Below are 19,547 nucleotides of genomic sequence, written 5' to 3'. Positions count from 1 at the left end.
TCAAATACAGGAATTAAAAACAAACAAACAAACAAACAAAAACTACTCCGGTGGGTGATTTTTTTTTTAGATGAAAAATTATTGTATATACAAACGATTATCATTTCTAAAAGTGGATTCTTTAAGTAGCTGAATTTTCAAAATTAGCAAATTAAGAGGCTGGAGAGATAGTTCAGCAGTTGAGAGCACTTGCTGCTCTTCCAGAGTACCTCTCCGTTCAATTTCCAGCACCCCAAGGCAGATATCAACCCTCTGCAACTCCAGTCCCAGGGACCCGATGCCCTCTTCTGGCCTCCACAGGCACCAGACATACACATGAAGGCAGTCAGTTTAGTTACCCAAATCGGTAAAAGACTGCTTCTACTTTCCTGTCACCTTCGCGTTCCCCACAGTCCCCGCCCCCAGCCACGCCCCTTACATCTTGCCCTAGGTTTCCTTTCTGTGACCATTGACCCTGCTCTTTCCTCCTATCACTTTTTACCCTCTCTTGGTCTCCTTTCTAGTTTGTTAGGCTTCGCCCACACTTACTCCTATTTATGTCCACTACAGGCTAGGATCTGCCCCTGAGAAACACGAGTTTGGGTCACCTCGCTTATCATCCTTTCCAGGTCCAGGCTGGCAGGCGTGAGATCTGAATGTTTAAGGAGGGCGGCCCGGCCCCGACCATGCCCACCAGAGTCAAGGGGACAGGGACTCGCCGCAAGCCCTCGCCCCGCGGCCCCCAGCGTGCACAACCTTGCTGGTCACGCCCTCTAGGTGCGTAGCTGCACTAAGTCCGCCAATCGTTTCCTCTCCGGAAAAAAAAAAAAAGGGGGCGAGGCAGGGCTGGCCCGCCCCGACGGAGGCTCCCGGAACTCGGGGGCGGGACTTCCGTCTGCTCTGGGGTTACTTCCGGCCCGGGGTGTTGGTGGGAGGAGGTTGCGGCCGACAGCGTCTGGGGACGCGCAGAGCGAGGCTGCAGTCCGCGCTCCCGGTGGCGATGCTGGGCGACGGCTCCGGCGATGGCGAGCGCGACGCGGACGAGGACGCGGCCGGGGCCGTGGCCGCACCTCCCGCCATCGACTTCCCCGCTGAGGTCTCGGATCCCAAGTATGATGGTAAGACAGGGATGGCTCGCGCAGTTCCTCGGCTCGTTGTTCATCTGGGTTCCCGCGCGCCAGTGGTCCCCCAAAGCCACCTAAGGCCGCAGGCCGCCACGGGGCTCGAACTCGGGTCCAGAGCTATAGGGCACCGGGAGGCTGCGGGCGGGCCGTCAAGGGTTAGGCAAATATTTATTTCAAGAGAGTCTATGATCTGCCCGTTTGTGGGCGTTTACATTTCTTGGCCCCTGTTCTGTGCCACTTCCTTGAGGCCGCTTTTCACCTTCACGACCTGCGTTGTTATTCTTCACTCGCTGAGTGTTATCTTTGTTCACTGCTAGAATGAGATCCTGCTTCTCGGATTGAATAGCTGATGAGCGAGGCAGTGTGGGGACGCTCACATTTTCTTGAGGCTTTTGATACACATAAATCAAACTATGTGACATAATGTGAGTAGTCCCCAAAACATATTCTATGTAGATCAGCCTTTTACTGTTTTACTGAAAGTACAGTTGGTTGTTCCCAGCTGCTTGGACAGTTTTAAAAAAAATTGTGCTCTTGGTAGTTAATACATTGATTGAGTCGTGGTGCACACTTGTAATCCAAGCACTTGGAAAGTGGAGGCAGGAGGATCCGGAGTTGAAGGCCAGCCTGAGGTTTATGTTGAGTTCCAGGCCAGTTTGCAGGACTTAAGACTGTGTCTCAAAATAACAACAAAAAAGAGTGATTGTGGTGGAGCAGGTCACTGACAGATGGCTATGTTAGGTTGAGTAAAATCCTGGGTTCATCTTCCAGCACCCCAAACAAAAACATACATTCAAGGAGATTGTTAGCTGTCTACTGTCCCACAGAACGACTACAAAGGTTACATATTTCATTGAAGCTTGAAATACGTGTGTTGTGGTGGAGTTAGGGATGTAAGCCAAAGTCAGTTTTCTCCATGTTATTCTTAAATACTGCCTGTAATAATTGACCACAATGAGAAACAGCGCATAGTGGCGACTCGGCAGGCTGTAGAGGGGACAGTTGTGAGATAACTTTTTAAATGCATATGCAGATTTTCCCATACATCAAGCGGTATGTTATTGTAGCTGGAGAGCAAAGAAAGCATATGTCACAGGGAAGGTCCCAGCTGTAAATGTGCAGGTCCGTGATAAGAGCTTCTGCAAACCAAAGATTATTCTGGAAGGGAGTGGTATCAGGCAAGCTTTATACCTCTTTTCCTCCTCCTGTTAATAATACTGTTCTACTTACATATTGATGACTCTCTAAAGAGACTTAGAACCCCTGCCCACGGCAGCTTAGTACCCAAGTGGGTGTCCTAGTAAGGGGAACAGGGCCTGTCTCTGACATGAACTCAGTGGCTGGCTCTTTGATCGCCTACCCCTGAGGTAGGGGCAGCCTTACCAGGCCACAGAGGAAGACAGTGCAGCCAGTCCTGATGAGACCTGATAGGCTAGGGTCAGATGGAAGGGGAGGAGGACCTCCCCTATCAGTGGACTGTGGAAGGGGCATGGGAGAAGAGAAAGGGAGGGTGGGATTGAGAGGGGCTTAGGGATGGGGCTACAGCTGGGATAAAAGTGAATAAATTTTAATAAATAAATAAATGTATGTTTTAAAAGCCAAACAATCAAACACCCTTTTTAAAAAGCTGGGGATTGAATGTAGGGTCTTGTGCAAGCCCGCTGAGTGCTCTGCAGCTGAGCTAGCTCCTAGCCCTCTTACTTTCATTCTTGACGCAGGCTGTCTCTACATTGCCTATTGAATTTACTCTGAAGCCCAGTCTGGATCTGAACCTGCCTTGGCCTCCCAAGTAGCTGGGTTTAAAGGACTGTGCCGCCAACTTGGTCTTTCTCTTACTGCTGGGGTGTTTGGACATTTTCCTGAGATTGGATTTGATTATCTGTTTCCTGTATGTTTACCAACATCCTGGTTGGCAGACATTTCAAACTGTTAATTCAGCCAGCACCTGCATCTGACATCTTACTACTTTGGAGAACTGAGAGTCGTTTTCTTTTAGTAATGTTTCCTCGTATACTTGTAACTGCGACCAGGAAGTTGAAACTTTTGGCCTTCCTTTCTCATTTTACTTGAGTGCCTATTGATCTTTTAGAAATTACTTTTAATTATGTATATGTGTGTGAATCTTTGTGGGTATGTGCAAGAGGTCAGAGGCACTGGATTTAGAGGTGGTTCGGAGTCTCCTGGTTTGGATGCTGGGAACTGAATATGGGTCCCCTGCAGGAGCTGTGTGTTTCCGTAAGTGCTGAGCCATCTTACTAGCCATCTTATTGGCTGTTTGAAGGTTGTCATCTTAAGTTATTTTATAGTACTTTTTAGCATGTTTTATGGACCCCAAGTTAGCTTCTAACTTGTAACGCAGCCAAGGATAACCTTAAACTTTAAGGTGCTCTTGCCTTTACCTCCCTGTTGCTGGAATCACAGGCCTTCTTTTATGTGGTGATGGGGGTTGAACCCAGGGCTTCATGTGCACTCGGCAGGCACTCTACCAACTAAGCCAGATCCTCAGCTATTTCTTAAGTTCTTAAAAATGGATTTATTATTCGTTTTTAAGTAGAAAAAACTTTTTAATAGAAAAGTAGAATTTTGATCTAAGCTGTAGCTCAGCAGTAAGGGAATGTTTGTGGCCCTCGAGTTAACCTGCCCTCCTCAAAAAAAGACCTGGAAAAAAAAAAAAGACCTCTCTGCAGAAAAGAGGAAATAGTGAGTATAAAGACATGTGAAGGTCGCAGGGCACTAGCCTGTAATCCACAGTGAGGATCAGGCAGGGACCGCTCTAAATTTGAGGCTACTCTGCTCCTCTTCAGCTTCAACTCAAATTCACCTCCAGAAAAATCTTACCTCTTTTTTTTAATGTCATTATGTATGTGGTGTGTATGTCTGTATGTGTCCATGTTCAAGTGGGCGTGAGAACAGGTAATTGGGTGTCTTCCTCAGTTGCTCACCACTGTATTCACTGACGTGTGGCCTCTCCCTGAAGCTGGAATTGGCAGATTTGGCTAGTCTAGCTACCTGGCATGCTTTCTCCGGGGATCCCCTCCAATGAGAGGCACTAGGATTATAAGGCAGTGCTGCCATTCCTGCGTGACCTTAGTGTGGCTGCTGGGGATCCAGACTCCAGTCCTGGTGCTTCCATAGCAAGCGCAGTATCCACCGAGCCATCTCCCCAGCCCCAGAAAACCTTTAGCCCGACCCACCATAACCACTCGTTGACTTTCTGTGCCCCTCAGTTACGTTATTTGTGCTGTCTTAGCAGAACCCGCCATTTTGCCATTAGGAGGCATGCTTACCGAGAATGTTGTTCCCCTCCTTATTTTTCAGAGTCCGACGTCCCGGCGGAGCTCCAAGTGTTAAAAGAACCCCTGCAGCAGCCCACATTCCCTTTCGCGGTGGCAAACCAGCTGCTGCTTGTCTCCTTGTTGGAACACTTGAGCCATGTGCACGAGCCAAACCCGGTTCATTCGAAACAGGTGTTTAAATGTGAGTACGACTAAGTGGGTATTATTAAATGGAGCTCGGGGGAAGTACTGTCTTCAATGCTCTGCCCCTGAGAACCAGATGAAATAGAAAAATTGGGTGCCAAATAGGTACGACTGATTGCCCATTCCTTACCATCATTTCAATTTTCCTTTGTGTAATTTCTTATAAGTATAAAATTGTGTGTGATCCAATAAATTAAAAAAAATGTTTTGCAGCAATGAGAGTCATATAATCCTGGAGGATCTGTTAGGCTCTGGTTGGTAAGCAGCTAACCCTTGATTTTATTTCTCTCTTTTGGATGTATTAGGGATTAAACTCGGGGCCTCACTTGTGTTAGGAAAGCATTAAGACAAATCTCTAGACATGACCTAGGTTTTTGGTTTTTTTTGAGGTTGTTCATGTAAGCCCAGGCTAGCCTCAGATTCTGGGTATCAGAGGCTAACCTTGAACTGGTCTCTACCTCCCAAGTACTTGTGCTGACGATGTGCTCCCACACTCAGTTTATGTACTTATCCAGCCCAGGCAAACATTGGAGCAGTGTCCCGGCCACTGGCTCAGTTTCTGAGCCGAGGACTGGAGGAGCTCCATACCGTGTTGGTGAAAGTGTGAACGTTTGTTTTTCCTATCTTGGGATGCTTGTGTTTTAGAAGCGTGTACGAGCCTGGTCTGTCTTATTGACTGAGACCACGGAAGCTTCTGTTTTTTTCTGCAGTAAATTCAGGTACTTATCTGCTGTGGAAGCCTTTCCACATCTTAGACAGCCTCGCCAAAGACAGGGGTCTTTACATGGTCTTAGAAAGTAACATGTTCTAGTTGTTAAGTATATGATGTCATTTAAATAAGCCTGCAGGACAAGAAGAATGGGTGAAGTCTTTGTTTTCTCATCAATCTTTCGGAGTGTGTTTGTATGTTTGTTGGTGAGTGTATGTGAGTGTGGGTACATGTGTTAGTGCATGCATGTACTGGTCAGAGGACGGCTTGCAGGAGATGTTCTTTCCTTCCACTGTGCTTCCAGGGGCCAAACAGGTTAGCAGGTTTGTATGGGCAGAGCTTTTATGCATTGAGCCTTTTATGCGATATGCAGTACCTCCTGTCCTCAACGAAGCAAATCTCACATTGTGGACTGTAGCGTTGTCTGTGGAGGATGCGGCTTATAAAGGGAGGAGACTTCTAGGTTTCAGAGTATAACTCTGCTGTAGTAGACTCATGGCTTTGAAGTTAGAATTTTTCTATGAGAATCTTATAAAAAGCAGATGTGCCAAGCAGATGCAGTGGAGCATCGCTGTAATCCCAGCACTCTGGGAGGCAGAGGCAGGCGGATCTCTGTGAGTTAGAGGCCAGCCTGGACTACAGAGTGAGGCAGGACAGCCAGGGCTACACAGAGAAACCCTGTCTCAAAACAGCAACAGCAACAAAACCAGAAGCAAACCTGTAGACACAGAACTTTTAGTCTTCCCTACACTGGGGTCACCCTCAGGGCCCTGTGCATTCGAAGCTTTGCTGTGCCACGTAGTTACACCCCAGCCTGATGGTAGAGGAGTTTTGAGTGCCTCATATTGAGGCTTTTTAGAGGACTGAACTGTAAAACATATATTTTAACTAGATGTGGTGGTACATAAGTGTAATTTCAGCATTTGGGACATAGAAGCAGGAGGATGAGGAGTGAAGGTTCAAAGCTCCCTTCACTACATAACGAGTTTGAGGCCAGCCTGAGCTGTATGGGACACTGTCTCCCTGGGGAGAGGGTGCCATTTCAAAAAAGCAAAACAACAACAACTAAACCCTAGTTTAATTGTATGTTAGTCTGCTAACTTTCCTAGGAAAATGTTTTTTCTTTCCTTTCCTTTCCTTTCCTTTTCTTTTCTCTCCTTCCTTCCTTCCTTCCTTCCTTCCTTCCTTCCTTCCTTCCTTCCTTCCTTCCTTCCTTCCTTCCTTCCTTCCTTCCAAGACAGGGTGTTACTGTATAGCCCTGGGTGGCCTAGAACTCACTGTGTAGACCAAAATGGCCTCATACAGAGGTCCACCTACCTCTGCCTCTTGATTGATTGGGTCAGAGGTGTTTTTCTTGTGCCTTTCCCTGTCTTTCTTGTAGAGGAATTTTTAATCCAACAACATGACTACTCTGGCAAGAAATCACATCCAAAGTCCTTGGTTTGTATGATCCAGCTGGAATGCTGATAAGCCGTTAGTACCCAGCATTAATCCCTCTAGCTGTCCCTCAAACAATTGAGGGACAGACAAAATGAGGAGTCAGAGAAAGATTTGACAGAATGAGTCAGAGATAGGATACCCCCAACTCTCACAACAACGGAAGGAAAGAGAGCTACTGAAGAGAAGCGCAGGGAGAACAGAGGAGAGTTCAGCACAGGGATCCGGTAGAGTTCGTGCAGTCAGCACAGCACAGGTTGCACAGTTCAGTTGAGTTTGGTGCAGGCAGTTTCGTGTAGTTCGGTTTGTGGAGTTCAGAGCAATTCAATGAGAAGCAGAGAGAAGCCAGTTTGAATCAGTCAGCTTGGAGAGAAGTTTTGAGCCAGAATACTTGAGTTGAACCAGCTAGCCAGAGTTCAGAAAGAACTAGAGAGGGTGAGTTTATTTGGCATTAAGTCTCAGGGGCTGAAAACATTCTAGGCCTATGTTAGCAGACAGAGGCTGGAAGCTGAAGCCTTCAAGGTCCAGGCTTGTAGAAGATTAGGTTGTACAGAGGCTAGAAGCTTCTAGACCTAAACCTAGGGGATAGTTAGGTAGAAAAGCTTTGGGCTCAGCCCAAGCCATCCGTGTATTAGTAAAACTTGGGCACATCTCTCACCCCTTCCCTGGTCCGAGGAAATAAAAACAACATTTACTCTTTTTCCTCTTTATTTCCCTCTTTCCCTATTCTCTCTGTCCATCTTGTTTGGGTTTTTTTGTTTTTTTGTTTTTTTCCCAAACCTTTCCTTTCTCTTCCATTTCTGGTATAGTGTAAGCTGCCCACTTGGCCCTGTCTGTCTTTATCTATGCATAAATTAAGGGCATCTCCACAGGAACTTTTTCAGAGACACCTGGTGCACAGTCTATATGTCCATCTACTGTGTCCCTTTCCCCTTTTGAGACAAGGTGTCATTTAGCCCAGGCTAGCCTCAGACTTGCTGGGTAGATGACCTTGGACTTTGGATCCTCCTTTCTTAGCATCCTGCATACTGGAGTTACAGGTTTGCTTACCTTGCCCTGCCTGGTGTCGATTGTTCTAATAACAGCTTGCCTTATTATTTTCTATTTTACTAGTACTCTGCCAGACTTTTATCAAGATGGGGCTGCTGTCTTCCTTTACCTGCAGTGATGAGTTTAGCTCACTGAGGCTGCATCACAACAGAGCCATCACTCACTTAATGAGGTCTGCCAAGGAGAGAGTGCGCCAGGTAAGCCCGACCACGCGTACTCTATATGACAGGTAAACTTGACTCTCGAAAGAACCCTATGTGGGAGCAGAAGAGAGAGCTCAGCAGGTAAGAGCACTAGCACAGGGTCTTGGTTCCGAACACCTACATGGTGGCTTACAACCTTTGGGAGCACTTTAGAGACCTCCACAGGCACCAGGCACTGGACGAGGCAGGTGCATGTCAGCACAAATGCTCATACACATAGACTACATTAAGGAAAAGAGAAAGGAAGAAAAGAACACTGTCTTGCTGGGTGTGTGGCTCAGTGGTCGTGCATTGCGTAGTGTGCCTACGGCTGTGTGTGTTATCCCCAGCACTGGGGGGAAAAGTGGAAAAGAGAACCATTTAAAAAATAGAGAATATTAATGTTTCTAATATTTTTTATGTTATACTGCTTTATGGGAGCGTGGGAGAAAATGGGGAAAAAACAGACAAAACCTGAACCCTCACGAAACTTATGTTCTGATGCAGGGGACATGAACACCAGGGAAAGTTAGAACAGATGTGAGGGTGGCCCATGGGTAGTGAAGGGGATTAGGAAAGGTTGTGAGGGGCATGGACTTTGATGAACAGTGGCCATGGCAGACCTCGCTGAGAAAGTGGGCAAGTCCAGAGCTTACGGACAGTCAAGCTCAGGTTCACGGAGGTGAAGTGTTCCAGGCAGAGCCACACTATTTGCGAGTGCCATTTGCTGAGCGCTGCTGGTGGCAGTGTGCTGCTCATTTCTGCAAGGCTGCCTTGCCTGTCGATAGAGCAAAGCGGACGAGTGGAAGAGGAAGTGGGAGGGGCCGCGGGGGTGCATTGTTTGTCCTTGCCTTCCTTACTAAATCCACAGAGGGGTCAGCAGGCCGAGCAGTAGCAACAGTGCTATTGCCTGCCACTGTTTATTTTTATTTAATTTTATTTATTTATTTTTGAGACCGTCTCACACTGCAGCCCAGGCAGTTCTAGGACTCTGTGTAGTTCACGCTGGCCTCAAACTCTCCATACTTTCGCTCTAGGCTTCCTAAGTGCTGGGGTTACAAATGCGGTTGCCATGGCCAGTTTGGAGTGGGCTCTTGTGACGATTTTAATGAACTTGGTTTTACAGAGTGGACACAGGAAACACTGCAGGACTTTGAGCATAAGAACATTTTAACAGGTTCCCACCTGCTGCTGTGCTGGAAATAGAGGGAGAGGATCAAGGGCAGGGAGACAGGTACAGGGATATGATGGCTCCGGAATGGGGTGATGGGGTGGTAGCTGTGGAGATGGGACAAGTCAATTCCTTTTTTTTTTTTTTTTTTTGACTTTGAAGTGAAGTCAGTTTTTGGAGCTCCTTGCAAATAAATTCTCAGCTCTGAAATATTTTTAATCATAAACTTAAGTTATATTAAAATGTTATTTATAAGCTTGTCATTTCCTGTAATCCCAGCACTCAGGCCAGGGCAAGAGGATTGCTGCAATTTTGAAACTAGCTTGGTCTGCAGGGTGAGTTCTAGGCAACCAAGGCTACATCAATACCCTGTATCAAACACAAACACAAAAAGCTATTTTTAGCCTCACGTTTGTAATTCAGGTACCCAGCAGGTGAGGCAGGAGGATTATGAGAACAAGTTTTGCCTTATAGTGAAATCTGTTTCACAAATGCTCTAGTAAATGAGTAAAATGCTAGACTATGGTCTTGTTTTAGGTATTTGAGCATTTGAGTTATAGTGGTGTTGCATTTGGTTCCTTGTTTGTCAGATATTTCAAGTGGTTCTTAAAGGTAATGTTTTGGTTTTAGGGTCCTTGTGAAGATAATTCTTACATGCAGAAAATCAGGTATGTAGCCAGTGTTTTTTCACTATTTTGACTAACTTAAAAAAAATCATACGTAACTTATAAAAGTTACTTCTTTGTTCTTTGTTTTTTGAGACATACTCTGACTGTGTCACTCATTGAGCTCTAAGATTTCCTGTGCTTCTCATTGCCCCACTAAGTATGGATTCTTGTCAGCTTGCCTTTCCCCCCCAACCCCCCTTTTTTTTTCTTGAGGCAGGGTCTCATGTAGGTCAGGCTGTTCTCAGGTTTGCTGTGTAGCTGAGACTGACCTTAAACTCTTGGTCCTCCTGCCTCTACTTCCCAAGTGCTGAGACTGCAGGCATAAAGCCACTACCTTTGGTTCTCTCTTTCTCTCTCGCTTGCTCTCGTTCTCTCTCTGTGTGTTTGGGTATGTATGTTTGCATGTGGCTGTGTGCAGATGCCTCTGGAGGTTGAGAGAAGTGGTTTTCTCCATCTTGCTTCAATGTGTATGAAGGGTAGAGTCTTGTTGCCCGAGAAGCCTCCGGTTCTCTTGGTCTAGCCAGCCTGCCTGCTCTAGGACCCTTGTGTCTTCCTCCCTGTTGCTGAGATCGCAGGGTCCTGTCATGCACAGCGTGTGTTTATCTGCACAGCAGCCTCCATGCTTGCATGTACAAATGCTTTCCCTGCTGAGCCATCCCACAACCCTCTTCCCTGACTGTTTTTGAGACAAAGTCTATTTGCAACCCAAACTGTCTTAATACTGGAGATCCTCCTGCTGGGATTATAGACATGAGCGAACATACCCAGTCAGCATTCTCTCGCCCCCATTAATTTGACTGCTGATACCTCTTTTAGGAAACCACCATTGGCCTTTTGCTTTATTCACTTTTTTTTTCTTCCTGACACAGGGTTTCTCTGTGTAGCCTTGGCTGTCGTGCACTCACCTCGACCAGGCTAGCCTTGAACTCACAGAGATCTGCCTGCCTTTGCCTCCCAGAGTGCTGGGATTACAGGTGTGCACCACTGCACCCAGCTATTTACAAACTTAAAAAATCTGTAAGGAGCCTGCATCATACAGGGGTTCAAGGACGGGAGACATTTGCTAGCGTACAGCTGTAGTCCCAGCACATTAAGAAACAGAAATGACAGGCTTGTCACATGTTGAAGGCCAGCCTTGGCCTACATAGTTCCAGTAAGCCTGGACTCCTGAGTAAGACCTTGTCTCAAATCCCCAGCTACCCACAAAACAACCACTACAAGAAGAAGTGACATGAGCATAGCCTCAGAGGTGAAGGCAGCAGGTTCAGAAGCCTAAGTGTCAGCTTTGGCCACCAGAAGCCCCAGGGTATCTCAGAAGGAAAGAAAAAGCTCATTCATTACATTAATTACTTCTCTGTCTGTATGTGCAGCATCGTTTCCTATTTCTGTTGGAATGCTAATTAATAAATTTAATGAGTCCTTTTGCTGTTTTTATTACATTCTTCATTTACCTAGCCATTTTCTTCCCATAGACAATTAGAAATTTCTTTTTAGCTGATTGTTTCTGTTATGCAGTTTACTCATGAATGAGTCTCAGCAGGTTAGTAACAGTGTATGCATTTGATTGTCACCCAATATTAATGGCCTGTTTGTATTTAACTTTTAGATCTAGGGAGATAGCTTTCGAAGCACAAACATCACGCTACTTAAACGAATTTGAAGAGCTTGCCATCTTAGGAAAAGGAGGATATGGAAGAGTATACAAGGTTTTGTTTTGCTTTTTACTGTTTGCTCATTTTGACCTGTTCTCTCAGTTTGTGTATTTTGAGAAGTTATTTTCATTATTATGACTAGAAGCATCAGAGATTCCTAAAAATCATGGTTTTATTTTCATTTATCATATATAGGTAATTGATAGATTTTAATATTTTCTTAACTGTGTTGGTAATGTTGATTGTTTAGGTAGATTCTGAAAACTGAGTTTTTAATCTGTAGTTTAGGGTTATTAAAAATGTGTTATAAGGTGGGCATGGTGGCACACCTTTAATTCTAGTACTGGGTGGGGAAGAGGCAGGTGGATCTCTGAATTTGAAGCCAGCCTGGTTTACAGAGCAAATGCCAGCCCAGCCAGGATAACATAGTGAGACCTTGTCTCAGAGAGAGAGAGAGAGGAGAAAAATGTAACAAGAGATGAATGTGGGAAACAGATTTGTAGGGAGGAAACTGATTAGCAAGGGTGGGAGGGGAGAGGGGTTTGTATTTGTTCAGGTATAACAACACCAAAGAACAAGCTTAATAAAAGTAGAATTTAAAAGTATTTTTAACCTAATTTAAAAGTATTTTTAAAGTATAGATTAAAGATTTTCATCAGGATGATGAGAAATTGGCCTCACTCAAATTAGAAGTTAAAACTTGGAAATGGCATGCTGTAAGGCTGTGCTGCCGGAGCTATGTCTAGCTGGTAGAGTGCTTGCTGCAGGCCAAAGCCCTGGACCTCCTCCCCGCACCTCCCAAACCCATGCTGCTACGTGCCTGTGGGAGCTGCAGATAGGATCACAAGTTCAACGTCATCCTTGGTTACATAGTGAGCTTGAGGCCAGCCTGGGCTGCCTGAGAAAGAGTAAAATAAAAAACTGTGTCACTAGAAACATAGCGTTTCTGTGTAGGTAAAACTTCTTGAGGCTGGGAGCCACTGGGGTTGGGCACAGTTTAGCTGGCAAGGCTCCTGTTCCAGAAGACTAGGGCTGGCTTTCCTCCTTGTAGGAAGAATGGTTTTAGCTTAATTTGATCTCTAGTTGGTTTGGGTGATCAAAGCTCACGAGGTGGATTCCTTTGCTCAGTTGCATTTGATGGCATTTAATACTTCTTTTCTTCTGTTTTTTAGGTCCGGAATAAGCTAGATGGTCAGCATTATGCAATTAAGAAAATCCTGATTAAGAGCGCAACTAAAACAGACTGTATGAAGGTATGACTTTGGGTGTGTGTGGACAGGTGCACATGTGTGAAAGTGCAGACACCGCATGCTTCTGGGTGATGATGTTCCTTAGGCACCATCCACCTCAGTGTTACAGACAAGGTCTCTCAACTATATCGAGCTGCTCAGCAGGTAAGCAGATGGGTTGGCCAATGAGCCCAGGGATCCTCATCTCAACCTCCTCAGTGTTGGGATTGCAAGTATTACAAGCATGTGACAATGTGACATGTCCAGTCTTTTTTTTTTTTTTTTTTAAAGTGAATTCAAACTCAAGTTTTCATGCTTGGCAAATTGAGCACTTTACTGACCAAGCTATCCCCTAACCCTGAAGGTAGGATTTCAGAAAATGATGTGAGCTGGCCCCTGCATGGTGGTGCTAAGTAGAGGTAGGTGTAGGGGACTCCACACAGTGGGGAGCTCCCCCCGAGACCCAGGATTAGATACAGACCTCACCCAAAGCCTGTTTTCACAGAGAGATTCTTTATTAAGCAGAGAAGTAAAAGTGGCTGCTCTTTGCCTAAAGCAGAAAATAGCTGCAAATGGCTTTGCGGCTGTCATTTTTAAGGGGAGAAAAAGGGAAGTCTGTGTTAGAAAGGCCTGGGATGTGGTGGTATGTTCCGATTGGGCATGTTAATTAGGTGAACCAAAGGGTGGTTTTGCGTGCTGGACCTTGGTAGTCAGCTTCAAGAATGAGTCCAGTATAAGAAAGTGTCCAAATAAGGGAACAGACCTTGATGGCTAGCTTTAAGGATGTATGTAATCTGTGGTTTACAAGGGAGAGGTGAAGAGGAAAGGGCAAGGCCTGCCAGCGCCATGTTTGCCAAACCCAGGTGTGCTAGAGCCCTTCAGTAGGAGGATCAGTTCAAGGCCCACCTCTGGTATAGAGCAAGTTGCAGGCTAGACTGGATTATATCCGACCCTATCATAAAAGCCATCCCCACCAAAGAAAGGAGTCTGATTTGAGCAGCTGGGCTTGCTACATGTACCAGTATCTAAGCTCCTGGGGAGGAAGAGGCAGCTCGACTGGAGACTAGAGTAGCCCTGGCTATATTGTTACAAAAAAGCGGGGTGGGGGAGATGCCTGTAATCCCCTTCTCAGGATGAAGCTGGAGAATAGAAAATCCAAGGCCTGCTGGGGCTTCGGATGAGTTCAAGGTAGACAGCTTACTAAGGCCCTTTCTCAAACAGTAGAAGGCAGCGGTGGATGTGTTACTGTGTGAGGACTTGCCTCTGTTGAAAGGCTCTGGGTTCCACCATAGTGCAGAGAAACGGCAGTGCGGGAGGGAGCTGTGAGGAACACTCACTGTTGATTTGTCCTGAAAGAGTTAGATCTGTATTTATTCATGTGTATTTGCTGAATAGTAAGTTATACCGGTAAATACAGAAAATGTGAAAACTAAATTTTTATTTCATGTAATTTTTTCTTTAAAGTCGTTATTTTTCAATTTTATTTTATATATTTATTCATTTGTAAGATTAATTTCACAGTGTAGACCAGGCTGGCCTCAAACTCGGCCTGCCTCTGCCTCCCAGATGCTGAGACTAAAGTCATGGGACAGGCTGTGTACATGTCTGTGCACACGTGTTTACCTGCAGTAGTTGTGTGGAGGTCAGAGAACAATTTATGGGAGTTGGCTCTCTCCTGTTACCATGTGAATCCCAGGGACCAGGTTCAGGTCATCAGGCTTGGCAGCAAGGTGCCTTTCTTTGCCTTGTGAGCTTTTGCACAGAAATTAAGTACTTGGTTACCTTACTGTCGAGCTTGTTATATAAAAGGATGGGCCCAGTGTCCGCCCGAGTCTTACACACATGCGGTTCTGGATAAATGCCCTTCTCCAAATTACTGTGTAAATAACAGTGACAAACCCTTCATGTCACAACTGTGGTCCCAGTGCTCAGAATGCTCAACAGGAGGCTCACAAGGATTGAAGCCAGGCTGTGCTGCATTGTGAGACAATAATGAAACAGAAGCAAACAAAAAACACTCCACGGAGCCCGGGAGAAGAGCTTATTTAGCATGCTCAAAGCCCTTACATTCTCAGCAGCATTTTAAGAAACGGAAAGACGATAAAGGTCAGAAAGCATAGGAGGAATGATAGCAGTGGTCTTGACGCTTACGGTGAGGAGGGGCACAGCAATCAAGTGAGCTATCAAAACATAAAGTAGGTGTGGAGTCTTTAAAATTTGTGTCTGGCTGGGTGTGTTTGGCGCACACCTTTAATTATGGCGCTTGAGAGGCAGAGACAGGAGGGCCTCTCACAAAGCCAGCCAGGACTACATAGAGAGAGCCTGTCTCAAAAATAACAACAAAAACAATAGCTGTTTGTCTTTCTCGGGATTGTTCCTGTTATTTTTATGCAGTTCAGATTTCTTTTTTTTAGAAGGGTTACTATTAATCTTCCAGTGCTAGTAGAATGGGATAACAAATTGCCATTAAAAACAATTGTAATTATTTTTGTTTAGGTGCTACGGGAAGTAAAGGTTCTGGCAGGTCTCCAACATCCCCATATTGTTGGCTACCACACCGCATGGATAGAGCATGTGCATGTGGTTCAGCCACAAGGTAAGTTACTTTCTTTATTTACTTGGGGTGGGGTGGGGGGTTGCTTTTGAGACAGGGTCTCTACAAAATCCTGGCCGTCCTGGAAATTTTCACTATGTAGACCTGGCTAGTCTTGAACTTGCAGAGTTCTGCCTGCCTCTGCTTCCTGAGTACTGGGATTAACGGTTTCGCCACCATGCCCAGCCTTTTTTTTTTTTTTTTTTTTTTTTAAATTTTCCGAGACTGTGTTTCTCTGTGTAGCCTTGGCTATCCTTGGACTGTCCAGGCTGGCCTCAAACTCACAGAAATCCTCCTGCCTCTGCTTCCCAAGTGCTGGGATTATAGGCATGTATCACTGTGCCTGGCTTTAAAAGATTTTTTAAGGTATATTTTGTTTCTTTGTTTTTGTTTTTTGTTTTTTTTTCTTTGTTTTGAGACAGAGTCCATGTAGCCTTGCCTAACCTTGAACTCATGGAGATCTACCTGCCTCTGCCTCTGCTACCACACCTAGCTGCCTAGCTTACTTTTAATTATGTGTATATATATTGTTTCTGTGTGTGGGCATATACACACATGCTCATTGGTGCCCTTCAAGTTCCAAAGATGAAGTCCTGGCTAGCCTGAAAATTCTACATGCTGGTCCCAAATTTGCTGTGATTCTTCTGCCTTTGCCTCTGGAGAGCTAGGGTTAATACGTGAACCATTGTGCCTGGCCTAACTAAGGGAAATAGGTTTTGTTGGATTGATTGAAGTCAGTCATCCCCAGCCTAAAAATCTGAAAAGAGAATCTGAAAAGTTCTCATATCTAAAACTTTTAAAGCCTCATCGAGCACAATTTTTTGGATACTTGAACTTTTTGGATTTCTGGGGAGGCCCCTGAAGAGCTTTGGTCCGTCGTCCCCCGCCCCCGTATATACTCAATCTGTACATGAGCGTCTGGTAAACTTCCACCTCAGCCAGATTTGCCCTGCCTTTCTATACAGAAGCGGAAAATGTTTCTGTTTTTACTTACTTATTAAAAAAATTTTTTTGAGACAAGATCTATACTATTACCAATCCCAAATTAGTCTCAAAATTAATTAGATCATGTTGCCCTTCAAGTCAGGATTTTATCTCAGCCTCCAGAGGGCTGAGCTCACGAGCATGTGCTTGTGCACAGAGCTTTAATTTTTTTTAGTTTTAGTTTTGTTTTTGTTAGTGCTGAGGATTGGCTGCAGGGCCTTGTACATGTTAGCAAGCATTCTCCTGCCATGCTGTGTCCCCAGCCCCATGGCTTATTTTTAAATAGTCAAGAGGAGGGGCTGGGAAATGGTTCAGTTGGTGAAATGTCTGCTCTGTAAGCAAGAGGACCTGAGTTAGGATCCTTAGCGGCCATGTGAAAAGACACTGCAGTGTGCAGTCATCTGCAGTGTGCAGGATCTGGAGCTCGGGCCCGCCAGCCTCGCCAAGCTGAGGCGCACCAGATTCCGTGAGAGCCTGTCTCAGAAAGGTACAGGATGAGAAAGACAAGACACTGACCTCTGACCTCCACAGGCATGGACAGCACACATGTCCACTAGCACCCACATGCATAGGTGCATACACCAGCAGAAACCATAATGTCAGCACGCAGACACACACCCAAAAGGAAAAAAATCAGTAAAAGAGGATTTTATGAAAAAAGATTGTGACATTGAAATTTCAGTTCAATCAAGTTTATTAAGATACAAGTTTAAAGATCTATTTTACGTATGGTGTGTGTGTGTGTGTGTGTAAGTGTGTGTAATATGTGTTTGCCGGTGCCCATGGACATCCAAAGAGGGCTTCAGGGCAGGTGTTCTGGAGCTGGAGTTAGGGTGTATGTAGGCTGTTTGATGTGCATGCTGAGAACTGAACCCGAAGTCTGTAAGAGCAGCAAATGCTCTTAACTGCTGAGCCATCGCTCCAGCCCAGCTCACTCCCTTTTGTCTGGAGTTGCTTTTTACTACAGCAGACGTAAGACTGCGTCCTTGAAGCCCTTCAAACTTCAGACCTCTAGAAGCCTTGGTGATCCCTGGTGGTTGGAACTGAGTCCCTTCAGTTCCTGGAGTATGTCCCCATCTCCTGGACCCTGTGCTCCTTTTGATCTGCAGCTCCATTTGGCACAGTCTGTGTGTGTTAGCTCTGAATGTGGCTATACCTTCAAAATCACGGCAGCTCACAGATGTTTGTGTTCATTTCTGTTTGGCAGACAGAGTTCCCATTCAGCTGCCCTCTCTTGAAGTGCTGTCGGAGCACAAAGGGGACAGGTATGTGCATTGGTGTTACTTGTGCACCTTAATCTTGTTTTTTGTCAGTGACTGGCATTTGTCTTTTGCTACCAGTAACTTGGGAGGAATGTTGTAGACTTTCTTCCTGCTTGTTTTCTTTTTTTTTTTTTATCCTTTTGTCAGTTTGCTTATTTTCCTTATAGAAGATCAAATTACCTTCTCCTATCATAGTTGTTAGTATTTACTTTATTTGACTTATTTGGGACAGGGTCTTACTGTGTAGCTCAGACTGATCTTTAATTTTCTTTGTAGTCCAGGCTAGTTTCAGTTTTGACAATCTTCCTGCCTCAGCTTCTTGGGTTTTAGGATTACAGATCTGGCTCTTAGTCAATATTCTAAATCAAAGTTAATGCTAGACAGATATGATACTCCTTTTCAAATTTAAGACAGGGTCTCATGTAGCCCAGGCTTGCCTAGAACTTGCTATGTAGCTGAGGACGGCTTTGAACTACTGATCCTCCTGCCTCCGCCTCTCAGTCATTGCTGAGATTACCTGCCCAGTGCTGTTTATTTGGACATTTGTAAGGTTCATCAAGGCTTGAAAGAGCAATTCACTTACTCTTGTCATTTACATTCACTTTTGTGTTGCTGTTTTTTAACACCCAGAGATCAAGGTGGTGTTAAAGATAATGAAAGCAGTTCATCCATTATCTTTGCTGAACTCACCTCAGAAAAGGAAAAACCTTTCGGCGAATCTGACATTAAAAATGAGAATAACAACTTGGTGAGCTACACGGCCAATTTAGTGATCAGGAACAGCAGTGAATTTGAATCGTCTGTTGAGCTCCAAGAAAATGGCTTGACTGATTTGTCTGCCAGACCAGTTGTCAAGCATCAGCTGCCACTGGGGCAGCAATCAGACTTGGAAGGGACTTTTACATCCACAGATGAGTCTTCTGAAGACAACTTGAACCTGCTGGGGCAGACAGAGGTAGAGTGTTTTCCAGATCTCACATCTGTGTGAGGGTTTGACTGTGTGACGTCCCTCTGACCTCTGCCGACTTCCTGCCTGGTTGTGTTCCATCTTCCTACATGGTTTTCTTCTGTTTAGTCTCATGGACTCGATGTGGTCCCTTTAGCTCTAAAGTATTTTTCAGGTTTGGGTTCCCCCACTTGACAGAAGGTTTAAGATAGCCCAGGCTGACCTGGAATGAGCTGTGTAGTCAGAGATGACCTAGAATGTCTTATCCTCCTGCGTCTACCTTTAAAGTGCTGGAATTACAGCTACGCACTACCTGTATACACACAGTTTCTGCAGTTCTGAGAGACAAATCCAGGGCTTGTGTGTGCTAGGGAGCACTGTCCTTGTTACTGCTCTTCCCATTGGGTCAGTGCATCCTAGATACTCTCTGTTATGTGTCCTTGAATTGGAAGCTTCATTACCATCTGCTCTTGGTATGTGTTAGCATCATACTATAAATGTATACATATATTCATGCCAAACAAGTTTCTGTTTTTGGAGTGTGAGTGAGTTTTGGTGACTCTTGTAAGATTATGAGGTCAGTTGTCAGTGTACTTTTACTGTGTTAAGTTTGCTAATATGCTCATCAGACTCTCATCAGTATTGTTAGCGTTTAAAAAACTAGAACAAGCCCGGCACAGTGGTGCACGCAATTAATCCCAGCATTCAGGGAGGCAGAGGATCTCTGTGAGTTCCAGATCAGCCTGGTTTACAGAGTAAGTCAAGAACAGCCAAGGCTACACAGAGGAACCCTGTCTCACTAGAGCACCGGAGGCTGGAGCGATAGCTCCATTGAGAAGTGCTTGCCGTTTAAAGCCTGACCCGAGTTTGATCCCCAGAATTTATATAAAAAGTTGGGTGGAGTGGTGCACACTTGTAATCCAGCTCTGGGGGTGTCAAAAGAGATGGACCCCTGTGCTCACTGGCCAGCCACTCTGTCCTAAGTGATAAACTCTACACCCCAATGAGAAACGCCATCTCCAAAAACAAGACAGTCAGCCCCAAGGAATAGCACCTGAGACTGAATTCTGGCCTCCACATCC

At 45.3% G+C, this 19,547-nt stretch overlaps 1 protein-coding gene across 1 annotated transcript in view; it reads left to right on the top strand.

The window, feature by feature from the left end:
• The first annotated feature begins 902 nt into the window (after positions 1-902).
• Positions 903-19,547, top strand: part of Eif2ak1 (eukaryotic translation initiation factor 2 alpha kinase 1) — a 36,130-nt gene continuing 17,485 nt past the window's right edge. Inside the window, exons 1-9 of the mRNA XM_055598501.1 lie at positions 903-1,097; positions 4,422-4,580; positions 7,842-7,975; positions 9,762-9,799; positions 11,406-11,505; positions 12,624-12,704; positions 15,177-15,276; positions 17,465-17,522; positions 18,150-18,474. Coding sequence (XP_055454476.1) covers positions 980-1,097; positions 4,422-4,580; positions 7,842-7,975; positions 9,762-9,799; positions 11,406-11,505; positions 12,624-12,704; positions 15,177-15,276; positions 17,465-17,522; positions 18,150-18,474 — 1,113 coding nt within the window. The 5' untranslated portion in view covers positions 903-979. The remainder of the gene's footprint in view (positions 1,098-4,421; positions 4,581-7,841; positions 7,976-9,761; positions 9,800-11,405; positions 11,506-12,623; positions 12,705-15,176; positions 15,277-17,464; positions 17,523-18,149; positions 18,475-19,547) is intronic.

Source organism: Psammomys obesus, unplaced genomic scaffold (genome assembly GCF_907164565.1).
Source record: "Psammomys obesus unplaced genomic scaffold, mPsaObe1.curated_primary_1811, whole genome shotgun sequence".
Classification (NCBI taxonomy): Eukaryota; Metazoa; Chordata; class Mammalia; order Rodentia; family Muridae; genus Psammomys; species Psammomys obesus.
Note: the sequence above shows the minus strand (reverse complement) of the source record. Positions and strands in the feature narration are given on the sequence as shown.